At 41.4% G+C, this 21,799-nt stretch overlaps 1 protein-coding gene, 1 non-coding gene and 1 pseudogene across 9 annotated transcripts in view; 1 reads left to right on the top strand and 2 right to left on the bottom strand.

The window, feature by feature from the left end:
• Positions 1-21,799, bottom strand: part of FBXL2 (F-box and leucine rich repeat protein 2) — a 111,166-nt gene that overhangs the window by 31,589 nt on the left and 57,778 nt on the right. For 3 of the 8 annotated variants that reach the window (XR_009492294.1, XM_059879863.1, XM_059879862.1), the window contains exons 4-5: positions 11,868-11,942; positions 5,842-5,936 (exon numbers count right to left, since the gene is read on the bottom strand). Coding sequence is in view for 3 of the 8 variants with exons in the window: in XM_059879863.1 (XP_059735846.1) it covers positions 5,842-5,936; positions 11,868-11,942 (170 nt within the window). In the remaining 5 variants the exon portion in view is untranslated. 8 annotated transcript variants of the gene reach the window in all.
• Positions 1,934-2,059, bottom strand: LOC112443565 (U6atac minor spliceosomal RNA). The gene has a single exon (XR_003031976.1). It is a non-coding gene; the product is annotated as a U6atac minor spliceosomal RNA (small nuclear RNA).
• LOC112443519 (large ribosomal subunit protein eL31-like) lies at positions 18,615-19,146 on the top strand (annotated as a pseudogene).

Below are 21,799 nucleotides of genomic sequence, written 5' to 3'. Positions count from 1 at the left end.
GAAGGAAAGTTATGACCAACCTAGATGGCATATTCAAAAGCAGAGACATTACTTTGCCAACAAAGGTCCATCTAGTCAAGGCTATGGTTTTTCCAGTGGTCATGTATGGATGTCAGAGTTGGACTGTGAAGAAGGCTGAGCGCCGAAGAATTGATGCTTTTGAACTGTGGTGTTGGAGAAGACTCTTGAGAGTCCCTTGGACTGCAAGGAGATCCAACCAGTCCATTCTGAAGGAGATCAGCCCTGGGATTTCTTTGGAAGGAATGATGCTAAAGCTGAAACTCCAGTACTTTGGCCACCTCATGTAAAGAGCTGACTCAATGGAAAAGACTCTGATGCTGGGAGGGATTGGGGGCAGGAGGAGAAGGGGACGACAGAGGATGAGATGGCTGGATGGCATCACTGACTCGATGGACGTGAGTCTGAGTGAACTCCGGGAGTTGGTGATGGACAGGGAGGCCTGGCGTGCTGCGATTCATGGGGTCGCAAAGAGTCGGACACGACTGAGCGACTGATCTGATCTGATCTGATGTGTAAAGAATCTGAAAATGAATGAATGCAGGTATAACTGAATCACTTTCCCACACACTTGAAACTAACACAATATTGTAAATCAATTATAATCCAATAAAATTAAAAAAAAAAAAGAAAATGCACTGATTGAAAAACAAGAAAAATTATTTTCAAATTCACCTACCAACACAGGGGACAAAGGTTCGATCCCTGGTCCAGGAAGATCCCACATGCCATGGAGCAAAGAAGTCCGGGCGCTACAACTACCGAGCCAGCGCTTCCTGAGCCTGCAAGCCGCAACTACTGAGGCTATGCGCTGCAAGGAGTGAAGCCTGAACGCCCTAGGGCCTGCGCGCCACAAGAGAGGCCACTGTAGCCAGAAGCCTGGCACTGCAAAGAAGAGGAGCCCCCACTCTGCAACTAGAGAGAAGCCGCATGCAGCAACAAAGACCCAGCGCAGCCATAAATAAATAAATGAATCTTCCTTAAAAAAGAAAAAAAAAAACTATCTTCATTTATAGGCAGCATGACTGTCTACAAAGAAAATCCAAAGTAATCAACAAAGAAAACTACTAAAACTAATGTGAATCTATTCAGGTTGCAGGATAGAAGATTAATGTACAAAAATCAATCATATTTCGAGGACTTCCCTGGTGGTGTAGTGGCTACGACTCCATGTTCCCAATGCAGAGGCTGGAGTTCGAGTCCTGGTCAGAGAACTACTAGACCCTACGTGGTGGCATGACGTGTAACAGTTCACATACGGCAACTAACAGGCCCCACACACTTCCGCTAAGATCCAGTGTGGCCAAATAAGTAAACAACATTTTTTTTTAATGGAAAAAATGTTTAAAAATCAATTATATTTCTATTTCCAACAATGAATGATCAAAATTTGAATTTAAAATGTCATTTACAATAATATGTCATAACACTTATGGATACATAGACAAAAGATGTGCACAATTTGTACACTGAAAACTCCATAACTTACTGAAGGAAATTTTATTTTATTTTATTTTAATTTAATTTTATTTTTTAAACTTTACATAATTAGTTTTGCCAAATATCAAAATGAATCCGCCACAGGTATACATGTGTTCCCCATCCTGAACCTTCCTCCCTCCTCCCTCCCCATACCATCCCTCTGGGTCGTCCCAGTGCACTAGCCCCAAGCATCCAGTATCGTGCATCGAACCTGGACTGGCATCTCGTTTCATACATGATATTTTACATGTTTCAATGCCATTCTCCCAAATCTTCCCACCCTCTCCCTCTCCCACAGAGTCCAGAAGACTGTTCTATACATCAGTGTCTCTTTTGCTGTCTCGTACACAGGGTAATTGTTACCATCTTTCTAAATTCCATATATATGCATTAGTAAACTGTATTTATGTTTTTCCTTCTGGCTTACTTCACTCAAAAACAGTGGTTAGATGCCACGAAGTAGGTGGCAATGCCTTAACCGTATGCGTGTTGTCAGGCCCGAGAGCCTCTTCCATCCTTGTCAAGGGGAGTGCTAACCTTCTCTACTTTCATACAACACTGAGGGAAATTTTAAAAACACCTAAATATAAGGAGAGATAAGCCAGGCTTATGGGTTGAAAGGCTAAGTACTTCTAAGATGTCAAGTCTCTCCAAACTGATCTATGGATTCACCATCATCCTAATCAGGATCCCAGCAAGCTTTTTTGTAGAAATTGACGAGATGGGTCCATAATTTGTATGGAAATGCCACTAACCTAGTACAGCTAAAACAAGTTTGAAAGATAATTAAGTTCAAGGACTAAGAAAGCCTGATTTCAAGACTTATTATAAAGCTATAGTTATCAAGACAGTGCGTCTGCTGTAAAGATAGGCAATTCGATCAATGGGAAATACTGAGAGTACAGAAATAGTTCCGTAATTATTTGGACAAATAATTTTTAACAAAACTGTAAGAGGCAATTTGGTGGGAAATGGGTGGTCATTTCAACACATGGTGCTAAGAACTGAATGTCACAGATAAAACATGAGTATCAACCTAAACCTCACACCATACACAAAAAACCATGTCAAAATGGATCACAGGCCTAAACTACAGAACTTCTAGAAACATACGAGAAAACCTTTAAGGCCTTGAGTTAGGCAAAGATCTCATATGTAATACCAAAAGCATGATTCGTAAGAAAAATACTGATAAACTGACCTACCTCAAAATGAAAAACTTCAAAAGACAGTTAAAGAATACAAAGGTAAGCCACAGACTGGGGAAAAAAATTTGCAAAACATATCTGATAAAGGATTTATATTCAGAACATATTAAGAACGCCCAAAATTCAATGGTAAGACAATAAACAATCTAACGGAAAAAAAAAAAAAAGGCAAAACAACCAACCAACCAAATATTAGAACAGACATTTCAGCAAAGAAAATAAATGGAGAGCAAAAATCACATAAAAAGACACTTAACAGCATTAGTCATTACAGAAATGCAAACTAAAACCACAATGAGATACCACTGTCCACATTCATAGGAGTGGCTAAAATGACAAAGACTGACCCACCAAGTGTTGGCAAAGACTTAGCGGAACTGGAAGCATCATACACTTCTGGCGGGAATGTAAAATGGTACAATTTTTCGAGAAACATTTTGGAAGTTTCTTAAAAAGTGAAACACACACCTATCAAATGATCTACTCCATTCTACTCCTAAGAAAAATGATGGCATGCATCTTGCATGAAAACCTTTATGATAGCCTTACGTGTAATGGGTGAAAACTGGAAAAACCCAAATGTCCATAAACAGATGAATGAATAAAATGCATTATATACCATACAGTGGACCACTCCCTATCAATAAAAACAAATGAAAACTTACCGACACACGTAACAACATGGGTGACTCTCAAAAACAATCAAGTTAAAGGGGCCAGGCAAAAAGGAGTGCATGCTGTAAAATACAAAATTCTAGAAAAAGCAAGCTAACCTACAGTGACAGAAAGCAGATCGGGGCTTCCTAGAGCTGAAGTAGAGCAGGGCTGGGAGGAAGGGGATGACAAAGGCACATGAGGAAAACTCTGTGGGACATGAACACATTCATTATCTTGATTACAATGCTAGTTTCATGGGTATATGCATAATCTACACTACATCAAACTGTATACTTTAAAGATGCACAGTTCATTGTAGTGCAATTAAATCTCAATATTTAAAATCAACAGGACTTCGTATCTAATGATGGAGCAGGCGTTACAGAGAACAGATACGCAAGACCCATTAGAATCAAATTTCAATCTACTATAATTACTACTGTATCTCCAGTGCCTCAATCAGTACTTGGTATAGCACAAGCTCAACCAACACTTGTAAACAAACCGCACCCCTCGTGCCACAGCAAGAACACACAGGTGAGGGCAGGACAGAGGCCGAGGCTGTGCTAGGTGCTTTCAACCAAACCCTGACAGCATAACAAAACTCTCCTCCAGTCAGGATCCTTTGATTATGTTTATCATTATTTCTCACAGTGATCTGGCCTCACACGTTAACAATTTATATAGATAGTGACACAGATTTCTGCTCTAAAATTCATGGTAAACCAGTAACATTCTTAGCCTTACAGGAGTTTTGTTACCCATGGCTCTATTCCAAGTGCCAAGAGGAGAATGTGTTTCTTTGACGTCCCCACAGACAATCCACATCTTCACTTTTAGTTTCTTTAGTGGAAACACGATCAGATTTATGTTTTCTGGTCTAAGTTATCTTAGGACCTATTTGGTACATTTAGTTCAGTTTAGTCGCTCTGTCGTGTCTGACTCTTTGCGACCCGTGAACCACAGCACACCAGGCCTCCTTATCCACCACCAACTCCCGGAGTTCACCCAAACTCATGTCCATTGAGTCAGTGATGCCATCTAACCATCTCATCCTCTGTTGTCCCCTTCTCCTCCTGCTTTCAATCTTTTCCAACATGAGGGTCTTTTCAAATGAGTCAGCTCTTCACATCAGGTGGCTAAAATATATTTAAGCTTCCTGTTAAAACAGACTCAATCTATTCCACTGGTTTACAAAGCCTTTGAAGAAGCACACAATTTTTCTGATGATCTGAATTTTCTGATTAACAATAAAAAACCCACCTCTGTGTTCTAAAACACAGACGAAGTGTTTTGATCCTTAGAAGATATCATGAATTGATTTTCTTCCAATGGTGCAGCAGATGTTTCAATTACAAATTCTAGTATTTGTAATCACTACGCACTGTACATTCTCACTGGAGGTCTGTGATTGACTATGCTATGGTATGGTTAAGCTTCCAAGAGGCAAAGACCATTCCCAGATTCTAAGGGGCAGTGTGTGTGTCCTAATTTAGCCAACCTCAAACACCACCAGCGGCCACAAGGGTAAAGACATACAGGTTTAATTACGTCCTGTCTCAAAAAAGCTCAAAGCACGTGTCCTTGACAGTGGAGAAATAACATTTCCAATAAATAACGGCTATCCAGGAAGAGGTGGGCAAGCATTTGGCTGGATGGGTATATTGCTAATGAGAATAAAGTGAATGTGATAACCATATCTCATTACAGGTAAGCAAAATCCCAGGTTATGGTAAAGAAGTTTTTGAAAGAATTATTTTGTTAATTAGTATAATTTATACAACAAGGTGGAAAAGAAGGCAATGGCACCCCACTCCAGTACTCTTGCCTGGAGAATCCCATGGATGGAGGAGCCTGGTGGGCTGCAGTCCATGGGGTCACCAAGAGTCAGACACAACTGAGCGACTTCACTTTCACTTTTCACTTTCATGCATTGGAGAAGGAAATGGCAACCCACTCCAGTGTTCTTGCCTGGAGAATCCCAGGGACGGGGGAGCCTGGTGGGCTGCCGTCTATGGGGTCGCACAGAGTCAGACACGACTGAAGCGACTTAGCAGCAGCAGCAGCATACAACAAGGTAGCCATGATTCTGAGAAGGCACCTAGGAAGATGGGAAAGTGACGAAGAGAAGCGAAGTGAACTAATATGATTACATGCCTGGTACCGTGTACATGTTACTTGACACCTATGACATTCCCATGAAGGAGCTGTAACTGCCTCCTCTTACAGATGAGAGAACTGACGGCAAAGTGAAGTAGCCTGCCCCACGGCCACACCTCTGACCACACTGGAGCTCTTGGTTTCTAGTTCAGGCCTGCTGGCTCCAAAATCATGATATTCTCATTACTCTATGCAAGTTACATAGGAAGAAGATTCCAACAGAAGAAAAGCCAATAATATGCCTGGCTTATTTTTGCTGATGAGAATGCCAGCTAAAAGCTGCCATGACAGACTGAGTCACAGTGGACTGACTTACTTCAAGGAGGAATCGCCAACGCCAATACACCCTCGCAAGCTCAGCTTCCTCAGGAACCCACCACATCGCTTTGAGATGTTTTCCACCACTCGACCCTTCAATGGAGAAAGTTGGAAAAAATCTTATTCATGCTGCTTATCTAACAGCAAAATAACCTGAAGTTCAGGAACTAAATACGTATTTCCAGGTGTAACAGACGATATTTTAGAACATTCTCCCAACACCCCACTTCTGCTCCTAGTGTATAAAGGGACTGCAAGCACTGAAAAAGCGTTTTCAGTTAAAACATTAAGTCTTTTTAAAAATTACACACTCTCTTGGAGGTAGGCCCCCCGAGCCAGGGCTCACGGCTACTCCACAAATTCTAAGGGCTTTTTGAGGCCAGCTATGGCAACACTGGCTGCTGGGCAGAGATCTAAAACAACATTGCTTAAAAAAAAAGAAAATCTATTTAAGCTAAACAGTACTACTCTAAAAATATGAAAATGCAACCTAAAAGCTACCCCTCTTTCTTCTCAGCAATCCCCTATTTAAACACATTTGCTTTGAAAAGGTAACTTTGACTGGGTACTGGCAGATATATGAGAACACTGATTAAACACTTCCACTTTTTCAGGCATGATTTTAATACTTTCTTGTATCTGTTAAGGCTCATTTAATATTCACAATAACTGTGCTAGTGACTACTCTTCCATGAACTAAGGAAGAGAATGTCTGAAATACAGGAAATCCCTTGGGATGTCTCTCAGTATTAATATGCCCTAGGATTAAAGTCAACGGGAAACTGAAGCCAGTCCAAAGAGGACTATTCATGGCTTTGGGAATGGCAGTTTGGGTCAGTCCACCAAGTAAGGAACCACGACCAGCTGAGGGGCTTGCTGAAGACAGAAAGAATGCAGAATGTGTGGCAGAAGGTAGCTGTAAGTGCCAAGTCTGACCACGTGAGCAGTTATAGAGATTAGGACTATAATGGCTGTACTTTCTCCCTATTTTGTTATGACTGTGTGTGTACAGAACAAATATTTTTCTGTCTTTCCTGTCTTCTCCCCTTTCTGTGTGATATGAGATGTACTGACTTTGTACCATAGTAAAGTTCTTTCAATTCTGCATTCATGTGCTGAAGGCGCCGAGCGTCAGCAAGAATGAGTATCACTCTAGGACTTTGCCTCTGCTTCTGAGGAGGGGCTTAAGCGTGTTTTTGGTTGTACACTGGATAGCTGAATCACAGTAGGCGGAATCATGAGTGCGTACTGTCTTTATGTGGAGATTAAGTATGGTTTAAGGACATGCCTATGGGTGCAAGTTGACAAGGGGTGAACTCATGATGATTAATGTCATGGTCAACATGACTGGGTCACAGACAGCCAGTCTGTGACTTGGCCAAACATCATTCTGGGTGTTGTTGTCTGTAAGGGTTTCTGGATAAGATTAGCATCGGAATCAGCAGGCTGAGTAAAGCAGATTGTCCTTCCCAGCAGCGGTGAACAGAGCAAAACGGGCTGACTGAGAGAGATCTCCTGCCTGACGGCTGAGCCAGACATTGCTCTTCTCTGGCCTTTGGACCTGGGCTGAAACATCAACTCCTCTTGGGTCTCGAACCTGCCAGCTTTCAGACTGGAATTCACACACTGGCTCTGCTGGCTCACAGGCCTTCTGACTTGGACTGGAGCTACAGCTCTCCTGGGCCTGCAGCTTGCGGACCGCACATCTGGGAACTTCTCAGCCTCCATCATCACATGACCCAATTCCTCATAAGGAATCTCTATGTCTGTTTCTATATACACACACAAAATCTTATTGGCTCTGTTTTTCTGGACAATCCAGACTAATACAGGGTGGATTCAATATCTTCATTTTGCAAATAAATAAAGTAAATGGTTACATTGCCATTACACTTCACTGAACAGCAGAGCTGGGGTTTATATCAAGTCTTTGTGACTCTAAGAGCTGTGTCCTCTGCATGATAACCACACCCACAAGGGAGGAAACACTGAGAAGGCATTTTGTTTCATTTGTAATACCGTCATCCTTACTTTACAAAGCAGCTATCTTGACACTGAACTCCAAGCCCTAAGAGTCCACCAGGACACATCAAACCACAGTATTATAGAAGCAAGATTCACACAGACTGGCTAACAACTTAAGCTGAAAATCCAAATTCTGATCTTGCTGGTGGCTTTATCTATGCTTTCTTGAGTCCTATCTATGTTAATAATTAGTTTTTGAACCAAAACTCCAGAGACTTTTAAAATAAATTTGTCAGTGGCAGGGAAAAAAAAAAAGATTATGAGTTGAAAATCCAAGATAAATATCTAATATTGAATAAAACTGCAAAAATAGCTCCACACCAATGTCTACAAATAAAGCACATCATTCTATTTTCTCCATTTCAAGTTAGTCACACTTATACAAACTTCCTATTCTTCCTTCTATGGAGTAGAAGTTTTTATATTGGAATTTAAAAAATTACATTCAGAATTTTCTGTTGCACTGTTTCTAAATAAGAGGAAAAAAATAAGCAAATCCTTTTCAAATGCAAATTCCAGTCAGCGACACTGTGTAACATAGAGAGTATGCTATAAGTAAGCATTTCAGAAAGAAAGGCGTTACAGAAAAATAAGGCCTAACAGAGGAGCCCTTGGACTTACGACTTTCAGATAAGACTATTTGGTTATTTCTCATTTTTGGCCTCACAGACTCTTAATAACCATGAAGACAACAAAATGTTCAGCTTTCAAAGGCATGGGAAATGCCTGAACGTCAGGGAAGCGAGACTTACTCAGGAGACAGCGATGCTCAGGGAGAGGCCCGGTGCACACCCCCAGCTGCACGCGCCATTCTGAGATCAATCTCTGCCTTTTCTCTGAGACTCAAACCATGAAGCCCACTGTTCACAGTATCTACTCTCTCCCTTCTTATTAGGTGAGTGACCTTGGGTAAGTTACTCAAACTTTTTGTGCCTCAGTTTCTGCCATTTGTGTTTCTGAGAAGGCTAAAGTAATTAATACACAGAAAGTACTTAGAAGAGTACCCGGCACACGGTAAATACTCAGTATACCAGTCCTGCTCCTTGGCACTTTCTCTCTCCTCTCAACAGATCCACTTTTGTCCCAAACAAATGAATCTGAGACCATGAGTTTATCCATGGGATGCTTCCCAGGGTGACCACCCAGAGGTCCTATTAGCGTCCATCATTGGTGATTTAGTTGCTAAGTTGTGTCCGACTCTTGCGACCCCATGGACTCTAGCCCGCCAGGCTCCTCTGTCCATGGGATTCTCCAGGCCAGAATACTAGAGTGGGTTGCCATTCACTTCTCCAGAGGATCTTTCCGACCCAAGAATCAAACCCGGGTCTCCTACATTGCAGGCAGATTCTTCGCTGACTGACCTAGGAGCGAAGGACCTAGGTTATTTGTCTACGGGAGGCTCCATACTTGATTTAGAAGCCAACCTGGATTCCGAGTGGTAGCCCAAAGGGGGGACTAATTAGTGTTAGACTATATTCTTCACAGGTAGCTCTCTACACGTGTGGTGAGCCATGACCTGGTCTCTTTAGTAGAAGTGGGGCTTTCCTGGTGCGGGAGACCTGGTTTCAACCCCTGGGTCGGGAAGATCCCATGGAGAAGGGCATGGCAACCCACTCCAGTGTTCTTGCCTGGAGAATCCCATGGACAGAGGAGCCTGGTGGGCTACAGCCCATGGGGTTGCAAAGAGTCAGACATGACTGAGCAATTAACACTTTCACTTTAGTGGAAGTACTCAAGTATTTCTGCAATGCGTTTACACAGCTGCAGTCAGCTAAAATAGTGAGACCAAATAATGTACAAGGTAGTGATATTTAAGTGAAATAGCATTTTTTTCCTTGGCACACTGTGTGGCATGCAGGATATTAGTTCCCCAACCAGGGAACTGCATTGGGTGCACAGAGTCTTAACCACTGGACTGCCAGGGAAGTCCTGAAATAGTATTTTTTTAATATCTGAATTGAAAAGCTTTTTATGTGCCTTCCAAAAAATTGTAGCTTGGAAAAATCAAAGAAAACTGAAGAGATAATTAAAAAAAAAACCCCACAGGAAAAAAATGCTTACAATTTTTTTTTTTTTAAAACAAAGACTCTCCTTTGCCCAGAAGAAATGACAATTTTTAGAATTTAATATTGTCCTCAACATCGCTAAGTAAACACAATGAACAAAGCTCTATAGATTATCAGTTCGAAGGGGAAATATATGTCAGCATGTTTGGGAGGGGCTCTATTGTAATCATTAAGTCTGGAAGGAGTTTTAAACAATTCCTGACTCAGGGAACAGAGTTCAAGCCAAGAACAAGAGTTTATCTTTCCAGGGAGCCTGGGAAAGCCTGAGGCCCCTGCCCGCTGCCAAGCTCAGAGCACAGCAACCTGTGTGGAGGCCGAGTGTGGTCAACCTTGAGCTCAGCCCTGCCTCCTGCAGCGGCGTCCGCTTCACTGGGTTAGATGGCTCCAGGACAGGCATCACTCACTCGATGGACACGAGTCTGAGCAAACTCCGGGAGGTGGTGAAGGACAGGGAAGCCTGGCATGCTGCAGCCCATGGGGTCGCAGAGAGTCAGACACAACTGAGCGACTGAACACCCACAAAGAGACAGGCAAGCAGCAAGTGACCAGAGAAGGAGGTGACGGGCCTCCACATCTGGCCATTAGTTCTTGGTAACACTATCTTCCTGTTAAACATATTTCCTTTTCCATTAAAAAAGATACAAAATATATAATAAAAACATGTGAACACGCTACATGAGCAACTGATTTAAAACACAATTCCACTACACTGAGTTGGCTAAACTAGAAATCAGTAAGGTTTTACTAACAATAGGCAGATAATAAAACTTCAGCATCTCCAGACCCTTAAAATAGTACTCTAGACAGTCACTATGTGTAGTACTGTTTATTACTGCCCTGTTTCTTTTTGGTTAGAAATGCGTATTTAATATTACAGTTGTTTTAAGAAAAATTTTCCCATTTGATCTGGTTTACCATTCTTTTTTTTTATTAATAGCTTATTAATAGCTTCTTTATTAGTTTAACTGGCAGATATAATCAAAGGACTCAGAAGAAAAGTGACATTATATTATTAACCGTTTGCCAGGTTAAATCTTTAACCCAGGGAGCTTTGCATATCTTTTTACATTCCATATTTGGTTAATTTGACACAAATTAGAACTCCCAATTCTAGAAAGGCTCAACTGTATTCAAATTAAGCAGGAAAATATCTAACTGCTACTGCCTAAGAATTCACAAGCACCGAGCTCTCAAGTGGGGGAATAAGCAGTACTGAATAGTGCTGCTGTTTAGTCCCTTAGTCACTAAGTGACGTCCAACTCTTTCATGACCCCACGGCCTACAGCCCACCGGGCTCCTCTGTCCATGGGATTTTCCAAGCACGAATACTGGAGTGGGGTGCCATTTCCTTCTCCAGGTGGTTCACCATTCTTAAATGAAGACATTTACATATTTCCGGGTAAATACACCGCGATCCTGGAATTACAAAGATTATTTCCCTCCCTTACTTTGTACACAATAAAGCCAAGGCACTGAGAGAGTACATGCCTGAGGTGGCTGAGCTGGAGGGGCATCTCCGTCTCCAGCCTCCCTCCTGGGCTCATGCCTCTGCCATTTCTCCATTCCTAGTGCTGAATTAGAATTCTCAGCGGAGTTCTCAGGTCAATAAATACTCGTCAAGAGTCTCCGAAGACTAAAGCACTGAACCAAGTTTTAACGATACAGGTGTGAGGCTTTGGAAAGCTGCGTGGTAAAGCTCAGACTGTAAACACGAATAAGGGGTGAAGTAAAATTCTGTCCCTGATAAAGCAAAGAGTAAAGCACAAGCAGAATTTTGGTCTGAAGTATGCAAATACCTCCCAGGTGTTCTTCTTCTCTATCCCACCTTGGCGGCGTAATATTCAATCTAAACGCGGTAAATTAAAGGGCAGGAAAGAGTGAGCAGCTGACTCATCTTTAAAAAGAATCTTTAGTCTAAAGCAGGCTAACTTACCTCTACATCTGTTTGAAAGTTGAAAAGGTCTATTCTTTGCCAGTTGCTTCCATCCAGGGCTAAGATGTTCCAGGCCTGGGAGGTTAGGAAGGATTAGGGTGAAAAAGATAAATTTATTGAGATTGTTAAAGTCTTGATTCAACTTTTCTATTTCCAAAATTTATTCTTGATAGATATGAAGTCAATAATAAAATGTGAAATTATGATAATACCGTTATGTTAAATATAAAAGATGATATTTTAACGTTTAACTGTTTGAGTGAAAACTTATCCTCATTCTAACAAAACTTGATTCTTTTTAAAAATTTATTCCTTTTTCTATTTCTTTTAATTGGAGGCTAATTACTTTACATGATTATTTCTTGATTACAAATCTGGTTAATACCCTACCTTGGAAATCTGTGCACATCGGCACAAGGTTACTATATCCAAGAAGGAAAATATTCTAGGAAGAAAGGGGAAAAAGCACAAAAGTGAGATGGTATTAACATTTTAGAATATCTATAGTTGAAAGATAAAATCTAGTGTGCCATCTGCATATTAATAACTTTTTCAAGATTTCTCAATTCATAATATACAAGACCACTATAATTTTACCTCGCTATTGTGAAATATTAAATGTTTGCACATTCCAAAGTTGTTATAGAAACATTACACAAATTTCCTTAAACCAGAACTCATTAAACTTTTATTTCTCTTGTTCTAAATCACAGACATGGGACAGTAGATCATACCTTGTTCTATTCAAAGACCAATCTCACCTGCCAGACACTGAGCCTAGTGAGAGTACGCCCCTAACACAAGTGCAAACTCCCCTTTTGGTAGGAGACGCACCAAACAGGCTCAGGTGCCTGAGGCTCAAACAGTATGGCCAAGAAAAGCTCCACGATAAAACCCACTTGCTTTTTATGTATTTGTTCACAGGGCAGAAAGATGGAGCTCGTTACCTGGAAAGGTCTATAAATGACCAGTTTTTCCTGAGCAAAAGCCAAGAAGCTACAGAAGACAGGAAAGGCAGGGAAAAAGAAAAGAAGAGAGAAGTAACCTAAAACCTAGTGGACACTGTCAGCGTGGCAGGGTTGGAGAGAGCGCCTGACACTATGGCAGCAGAGCTGAGCTGCTGAGGACAGCGCAGGATAATAGCTGCATGTGTCTCAGCGCTCAGCAGGAACAGCTGAAGACAAAGAGCAGCTTTCCTGGGAGAGGAAGAGTGAATGGCGACGCAGTCAGGTTCAACAGGGTCTCGATCCCCACAGCACCGGAAGTTAACTAGGACAGTCTGTGCCTGTGTGTGTGGAACGGGGAGGAAAGAGAGATGGCAAACAGCCACCTGTAAAGTTCTTCAAAATTCTTCAAAGGTAACAAGCGGTGAGTTGAAAATCCACAGGCTTGGGGAAGACCGTAGACCCACAAACCACCAGAGCATTGCGCCTACAATAAAGCACCCACGAGCAGCACCACAGGGCTTGTGACGGTGCAGATACTGTTCTACTATGCAGATTCCTATCATTTTCTAGTGAAAAGCAAAGGAGAGAAGCATAAGGGCTGCGTTAATCTTAAAAGACTCCATGGAACTTTGTACACAGGAAAATGCTGGTGGGGAAAACATGTACCAAATATACACACACATATAATAAACATATTTCAGGGTGTCTATACACCTACAATACATTGCTTTCATGTGATATGTCTTGCCCCACCAACTCAAATGTCTGTGTTCTGTGCCCTATGACCATTCCCCAGTGAGCCGCAACTGATCATGAGCTCACTGAAAGGCCAAGGACCAGACAGAGAGGCATGGGGACGCTACAGAAGGATCGTGTTTCACAGCAGCATCCCTTCTGAACTACAAGCTAAAGGTAGAAAGGGGTTAGCTCACTTTCTCTTGAAAACATTCCTCAGCAACATGCCACCTTGGAGACCACACACTCCACCACCTCTCAGTTATAATAACAACACTGATAACTGTGTGCTTGAAAATTATATGCTAGCCACTGCTTACGTTAGTCATTTAATTGTCACAACACTGCTATGAGGTGCTATTATGCTCTCCACTTTACACATAAGAACACTGAGCACCTCCAAGGCCACACAGATAGGGCAGAGCCAGAATTTGAACCCATGTAGCTGCCGTCTATGGGGTCGCACAGAGTCGGACACGAATGATGCAACTTAGCAGCAGCAGCAGCAGTGCAGCTTGATAGCCCATGGCCGTGACACTACACAAAGCTATAGCTACTGTTCCCGCAGGATTAGGCTGGATGCTCTTCAACTGCTCAGCAGATGAGGCAGCCTGTGCTGAGCAAGCATGCTGTATGGAGACTGCATCTGTAAAAGCTAGACTCACACTAACTCACATAAGATGCTCACACGTTCAGACGCAAGTGAGAGCCAACAGCGCGAACACAAGTTTACACTGCCCAGCGCTGCAGCTGCTGATGGAGAAGCAGACGGCCTTCACTCTTTACCCTATCCTCCCACACCACCATCACATGTAGCTGCATTTGCACACGCAGGCATGCTACAACTCCCAACTGCCCAGTAGGCCAAATTCCTGAATCACGTTTCAGTGAAGAAAATGAATGCCCTGAATGACAGAGCCTGGAACACTGGCAACAGAAACAGAGTTAGCTCAAGGGGTAAGAGTTATAAAGAAGAGGTTAAATACTCAATTTGCATCAAATTCAAAACCTAACATTTTCCATTTTTTAAATGAAAACTTGGGCTTGCTTCCATGAAAAGATAGTTCCTATCTACTTAAATACACAAAGTAACTAAGAACAATTTCAAAACTTTTTTTTTTGGAAATTGCTTCCTACCTCAAATGTGATAACCACCCTTTGTTAGGAGAGCCCTGAAAGGACAAGTTGGTTACAAATAAATACACACAGGGGTATACAGGAGTGGGTGTGTTTCTGCTCCACTGGTCTGTCTGCCTCTGTGGGAGTAAGACTGTTTTAATTATGAAACTTAAAGATCTTGATGTCCAGTAACTTCAGTCCTTCAACTTTGTTTTTCTTCATCAAGATTATCTTGGTTATTCTTGGCTACTCTCAGTTTTTGAATTTCTGCTTGTGTTTTAGAATCAGCATATCAAATTTCACAAAAAAAATTTATAAAATTTTACTGGGATTATGCTGGATTTATAGACACTCTGGGGTCTATAAAATTTTACACTGGTTAAGTCTTCCAACCCACAAACATGATATACTGCATTATTTAGGACTTCCTTACTATCTCATAGAAATTTTTGTATTTCTCCACATAGATGCTGTTCAGTTTTAGATTTGCTCTCTCCTCCTGGCTATTTGATGTTGTTACTATTAAAACAGAATTTTTTTAATGTCATTTTCTAATTGTTGCTAGTATATAGTTAATTTTCATATGCTACTTGCATATAGCAATATTTACAAATTCTTTTATATAGTCGAAGGATTTTCTCCAAACAAAATCAATACACTTGAGAACAATGAAACTTTTCTTTCTTCCTTTTCAATGATCATACGTTTATCCTTCTTCCTGCCTTACTGAAGTGGCTGTGATTGTCTCCAGTACCAACAATGGTAATGAAAGACATCTTTTCCTCATTCACACCCCGAAAAAACTGTCATTCTTTAACACTCATTCACTTCATTTCAGTTGCTCAGTTGTGTCCAACTCTTTGCAACCCCATGAATCGCAGCACACCAGGCTTCCCTGTCCACCACCAACTCCTGGAGTTTACTCAAACTCATAATCATTCATTCAGTTCAGTTCAGTTCAGCTGCTCAGTCATGTTGGACTCTTTGCGACCCCATGTATCGCAGCACACCAGGCCTCCCTGTCCATCACCAACTCCCAGAGTTCACTCAGACTCACGTCCATCGAGTAAGTGATACCATCCAGCCATCTCATCCTCTGTTGTCCCCTTCTCCTCCTGCCCCCAATCCCTCCCAGCATCAGAGTCTTTTCCAATGAGTCAACTCTTCACATGAGGTGGCAAAAGTACTGGAGTTTCAGCTTTGGCATCATTCCTTCCAAAGAAATCCCAGGCTGATCTCCTTCAGAATGGACTGGTTGGATCTCCTTGCAGTCCAAGGGACTCTCAAGAGTCTTTTCCAACACCACAGTTCAAAAGCATCAATTCTTCGGTGCTCAGCTTTCTTCACAGTCCAACTCTCACATCCATACGTGATCACAGGAAAAACCATAGCCTTGACTAGATGAACCTTTGTTGGCAAAGTAATGTCTCTGCTTTTCAATGTGCTATCTATGTTGGTCATAACTTTCCTTCCAAGGAGTAAGCGTCTTTTAATTTCATGGCTGCAGTCACCATCTGCAGTGATTCTGGAGCTCAAAAAAATACAGTCTGACACTGTTTCCCCATCTATTTCCCATGAAGTGATGGGACCAGATGCCATGATCTTCATTTTCTAAATGTTGAGCTCTAAGCCAACTTTTTCACTCTCCACTTTCACTTTCATCAAGAGGCTTTTTAGTTCCTCTTCACTTTCTGCCATAAGGGTGGTGTCATCTGCATATCTGAGGTTATTGATATTTCTCCCAGCAATCTTGATTCCAGCTTGTGCTTCTTCCAGCCCAGGGTTTCTCATGATGTACTCTGCATAGAAGTTAAATAAGCAGGGTGACAGTATACAGCTTTGACGGACTCCTTTTCCTATTTGGAACCAGTCTGTTGTTCCATGTCCAGTTCTAACTGTTACTTCCTGACCTGCATATAGGTTTCTCAAGAGGCAGATCAGGTGTCTGGTATTCCCATCTCTTTCAGAATTTTCCACAGTTTATTGTGATCCACACAGTCAAAGGCTTTGGCATAGTCGATAAAGCAGAAATAGATGTTTTTCTGGAACTCTCTTGCTTTTTCCATGATCCAGAGGATGTTGGCAATTTGATCTCTGGTTCCTCTGCCTTTTCTAAAACCGGCTTAAACATCAGGAAGTTCACGGTTCACATATTGCTGAAGCCTGGCTTGGAGAATTTTGAGCATTACTTTACTAGCATGTGAGATGAGTGCAATTGTGTGGTAGTTTGAGCATTCTTTGGCATTGCCTTTCTTTGGGATTGGAATGAAAACTGACCTTTCCAGTCCTGTGGCCACTGCTGAGTTTTCCAAATTTGCTGGCATATTGAGTGCAGCACTTTCAGAGCATCATCTTTCAGGATTTGAAAAAGCTCAACTGGAATTCCATCACCTCCACTAGCTTTGTTTGTAGTGATGCTTTCTAAGGCCTACTTGACTTCACATTCCAGGATGTCTGGCTCTAGGTCAGTGATCACACCATTGTGATTATCTGGGTCGTGAAGATCTTTTTGTACAGTTCTTCTGTGTATTCTTGCCACCTCTTCTTAATATCTTCTGCTTCTGTTAGGTCCATACCATTTCTGTCCTTTATTGTGCCCATCTTTGCATGAAATGTTCCCTTGGTATCTCTAATTTTCTTGAAGAGATCTCTAGTCTTTCCCATTCTGTTGTTTTCCTCTATTTCTTTGCATTGATCACTGAGGAAGGCTTTCTTATCTCTTCTTGCTATTCTTTGGAACTCTGCATTCAGATGCTTATATTTTTCCTTTTCTCCTTTGCTTTTCGCTTCTCTTCTTTTCACAGCTATTTGTAAGGCCTCCTCAGATAGCCATTTTGCTTTTCTGCATTTCTTTTCCATGGGGGATGGTCTTGATCCCTGTCTCCTGTACAATGTCACGAACCTCATTCCATACTTCATTAGGCACTCTATCAGATCTAGGCCCTTAAATCTATTTCTCACTTCCACTGCATAATCATAAGGGATTCGATTTAGGTCATACCTGAATGGTCTAGTGATTTTCCCTACTTTCTTCAATTTAAGTCTGAATTTGGTAATAAGGAGTTCATGATCTATAGATGGTATTTTAAAACCTGTTAATTGTCCTATTAATGGCCTTTAAAAGAAAATCTTTTTTTTTCCTGGCCCAGGATCACATACTGCATTTATCTGTCATGTCTCTTCAGTCGCTTCTAATCTGGAACAGTTTCTCAGTTTTTATCTCTCATGACTTTGCTATTTTTGAAGCATAACGGTCTCCATAGAATGCCCTGCTGTGTATCTAATGTTTCCTCACGGTCACACTCAAATTACACACTGCTGTTAGGAACGCCACAGCAGTGATTCTGCGCTCTTGTGAACCACATCAGGAGGCATCTGGTGTCCATTTGTCCTGTTACTGGTGATGCCTACTTCGAGCATTTGGTCATGATTTCTGCCAGAGTGCCCTATTATAAAGTTACCATTTTCCCCCTTGTAATTAATATGTATCTTGTGGGAGATTATTTGAAATTATGAAAATACTTTGTTTCCCAAATGTCATACCTTCACATATTTCATTATTTTGAAAACTGGTAAATTAAGGGAAAGAATGTCAAGCGATTATCCTGCCTTTCCTATATAAACTACAGCACTGTGTAATCAAATAGAATTGAAGGTAAGTAACACTTTATAAAAGCATTCCAATTAATAAATGAAGAAAAAGTATCAGAGTATCATTTTGTAACCCCAATAAGTTCATAATCTAGGCAATCAGCATATACAAATATAAGCAACTGACAAAAAAAGAAAACCTGAAATTACGTGATTTCTAATAAAAGAACACACCACCACATAGTCTCGCGTTCACCACACAGTCAAAGGGACTGAACCGGAATCTGAAAAAACCTCTGATCCTGCTGTCAATTTCCAAGAAATAAAAATGTAGGAAACATGCTGAAATTGCACCATGAGGAGGCAATTAGCGAAACCCAGATGGTGCAAACTGCTGCATGTCAAAGAACCCAAGTTACTCAACAGGTAAGATGTATGGAACAGCAAAGAGATGGACAAGAAACCTGTTGATTATCAGACACTTGAAGATTTATTAAATGGGCAAGACTAGCTTTTTCCCAACCCCAGCTCAGTCTGATGGCTTCCACAAAGAAGGGTGACAAGAAAAAAACAGGGCCATTGATGGTCTGCCATCAATGAGGTGGTGGCCAGAGGATACACTATCAATATTCCCAAGTGCATCTGTGGAATGGGTCTTAAGAAGCATGACCCTCGATCACTCAAAGAAACTCAGGAATTTGCCACGAAGGAGATGGGAACTCCACACGTGCATGTTGACACCAGGTTCAATAAAGCTCTCTGGGCCAAAGCAAATAAGGAATGTCCCACACTGCATGCATTCAACAAACAGGCTCTATACACTGGTTACTGTGTTATCTGTCACCACTTTTTAAAGTCTAGAGACAGCTACTGTGGATGAGAACTAACTGCCAATTGTCAAATGAAGCTACAGAACCACCAAAGAAAATCAAACAAATGGGCAAGACTAAACCATGAGGACAGGGAGGCACACACAGGCGACAAATCCACAGAGCAATGAAACAGAGTGACAGCTGTGAAAGTCAAGGAAGGGCTACTCCTGGAGAGGGAAGCAGTCGTGATTTGGATGGGAAATGGACGTGCTTCTCTGGTGACTGAAGAAGTTCTATTTATTGACCAAGGTAATAGTACTATGGCCTTTGTCTAATAATTGTGTTCTGTATGGTTCTCTAACTATATATTATACTTTACAATAAAATATGTCTTAAGAAAAAATGATACATGAGTCAAAGAAGCAATAATAGATATTGAAAAATATTTGAAACTGAATAGTAAACAAACAAAAAACACTAAACTTCAAAACTTATGTAATTCAACAAAAATAGAGCTTTGAGACTATTGCCCAAAGAACTTACCTATTATTAGATAAATGAGCTGAAAATTAATGACCTAAATGTCCAAATTATGGAAGCTAAAGAAAACACAATTAGCCCAAAGAAAGGAAAAAAAGGGGGGAGGGGGATTTAAAAAGCTAGAAGGGAAATTTGTTTTAAAAAAAGAAAACAAAGAAAAAATAGAAAAAAGTACACCGATGTCACCAAAAAGATAAAACAAGTGTTGGTGAGGATGTGGGGAAAAGGGAACCTTTGTACACTGTTGGCAGGAAAGTAATTTAGTTCAGCCACCTCAGAAAACAATATGAAAGGTTCCTGGAAACATTTTAAATAGCATTACCATATGGTCGAGCAATTCCATTTCTGAATATATGAAATGAAAACAGGATACTGAAGAGATGTATGCACTCCCATGTTTACTGCAGCATCATTTACTACAGCCGAGACATGGGAACATCCTAAGTGCCTGTCAGCGGATTCACAGCTAAAGACGTGGCCTGCTGATACAGCAGAACGTTGCTCAGCCATGAGAAAGAAGAAAGTCTTGCCATTTGTGACAACACAGTCTCTGAGGACACTGCGAAGTTAAGTCAGAGACAGGCAAACACTGTGCAGTGTCACTTACATGTGGGCCCAAAGGAAAGCCAGGCTCAGAAAAGACGCGGCTACAGAGTCTGGGGCTGGGGGAACAGGAGAGATCTCGTTTTAAGGGTACAAATTTGCAACTAGTATATAAATAAGTCCTAGAGATCTAATTAACATGGCTTAAATGGCCTTTTCATTGTCTCCAACTGTTGCTGAGAGGCAATGGCACCCCACTCCAGTACTCTTGCCTGGAAAATCCCATGGACGGAGGAGCCTGGTGGGCTGCAGTCCATGGGGTCACTAAGAGTCGGACATGACTGAGAGACTTCACTTTCACTTTTCACTTTCATGCATTGGAGAAGGAAATGGCAACCCACTCCAGTGTTCTTGCCTGGAGAATCCCAGGGAGGGCGGGGCCTGGTGGGCTGCCGTCTATGGGGTCGCACAGAGACGGACACAACTGAAGCGACTTAGCAGCAGCAGCAGCAGGGAAAAGCTCAGAAGAAAAGGCTAAGTTCCATGCACTTTCAAATAAGCATAAATACATACATACATGGGCCATGAGGAAACTACAAGGTTTCCCAAATATAGTATGGTTTTTGGAAGTTTTTTTTCTCTGCCCTGAACGTTCTCACACACAGACATACATAGGCCTACACAATACACTTTTGTAAGTACACATTCACAGATAATCTACATATATCTAAGACAAGCCCACCCACTACACATACATACATATATGCTAATTGGCATAGAAACAGATACACAGATCAATGAAACAACAAAGAGTCCAGGAACAAACCCATACATACATGGTCAATTAATTTATGATAAAGGACCCAAGATATACAACGGGGAAAGAGCAGCCTCTTCAATAAATGGTGCTTGGAAAACTGGACAGCCACATGCAAAAGAATGAAACTGGACCACTGTCTTATAACCACAAAAACTAAAATGGATCAAAGACTGAAACATTAGACCTAAAACCATAAAACTCCCAAAAGAAAACATAGGCAGTAAGCTTCTTGACTGAGGTCTTAGAAATGATTTTTTGGATTTGACACCCAAAGCAAAGACAACCAAAGCTAAAAGAAATAAAAACTACATCAGACTAGAAAGCTTCTGCACAACAAAGGAAACCATCAACAAAATGAAAAGGCAACCTACCAACTAGGAGAAAATATTTGCAAACCATACACAATATACAAAGAACTCCTACAACCCAACAGCAAGAAACCAAAGAATTAAGTTTAAACATGGGTACAGGATCCAAGTAGAAATTTTTCCGAAGAAGACACACTAACGGCCAAGACGCACTTGGAAAAGGTGCTCCACAAGACTAGTCCTCAGTGTCATGCAAATCAAAATCACAGTGAGGTAACACCTCGCACCTACTGGAAAGGCTGTATCCAAAAGGCAAGACATAAGTATCGGTGAGGAGGCGGAGAAAAAGGAAACCCTGGGCACTGTCATGGGATGTAAACTGGTACAGCCACTGTGGACAACAGTATGGCAGTTCCTCAAAAACATCAAAATACAATCACCATATGACCCAGCAGTGCTACTTGGGGATAATCGTCTGGAGAAAATGAAAGCATAAGACTGGACCAAAGATATACAC

The sequence above is a fragment of the Bos taurus genome, chromosome 22, assembly GCF_002263795.3.
Source record: "Bos taurus isolate L1 Dominette 01449 registration number 42190680 breed Hereford chromosome 22, ARS-UCD2.0, whole genome shotgun sequence".
NCBI classification, from domain to species: domain Eukaryota; kingdom Metazoa; phylum Chordata; class Mammalia; order Artiodactyla; family Bovidae; genus Bos; species Bos taurus.
Note: the sequence above shows the minus strand (reverse complement) of the source record. Positions and strands in the feature narration are given on the sequence as shown.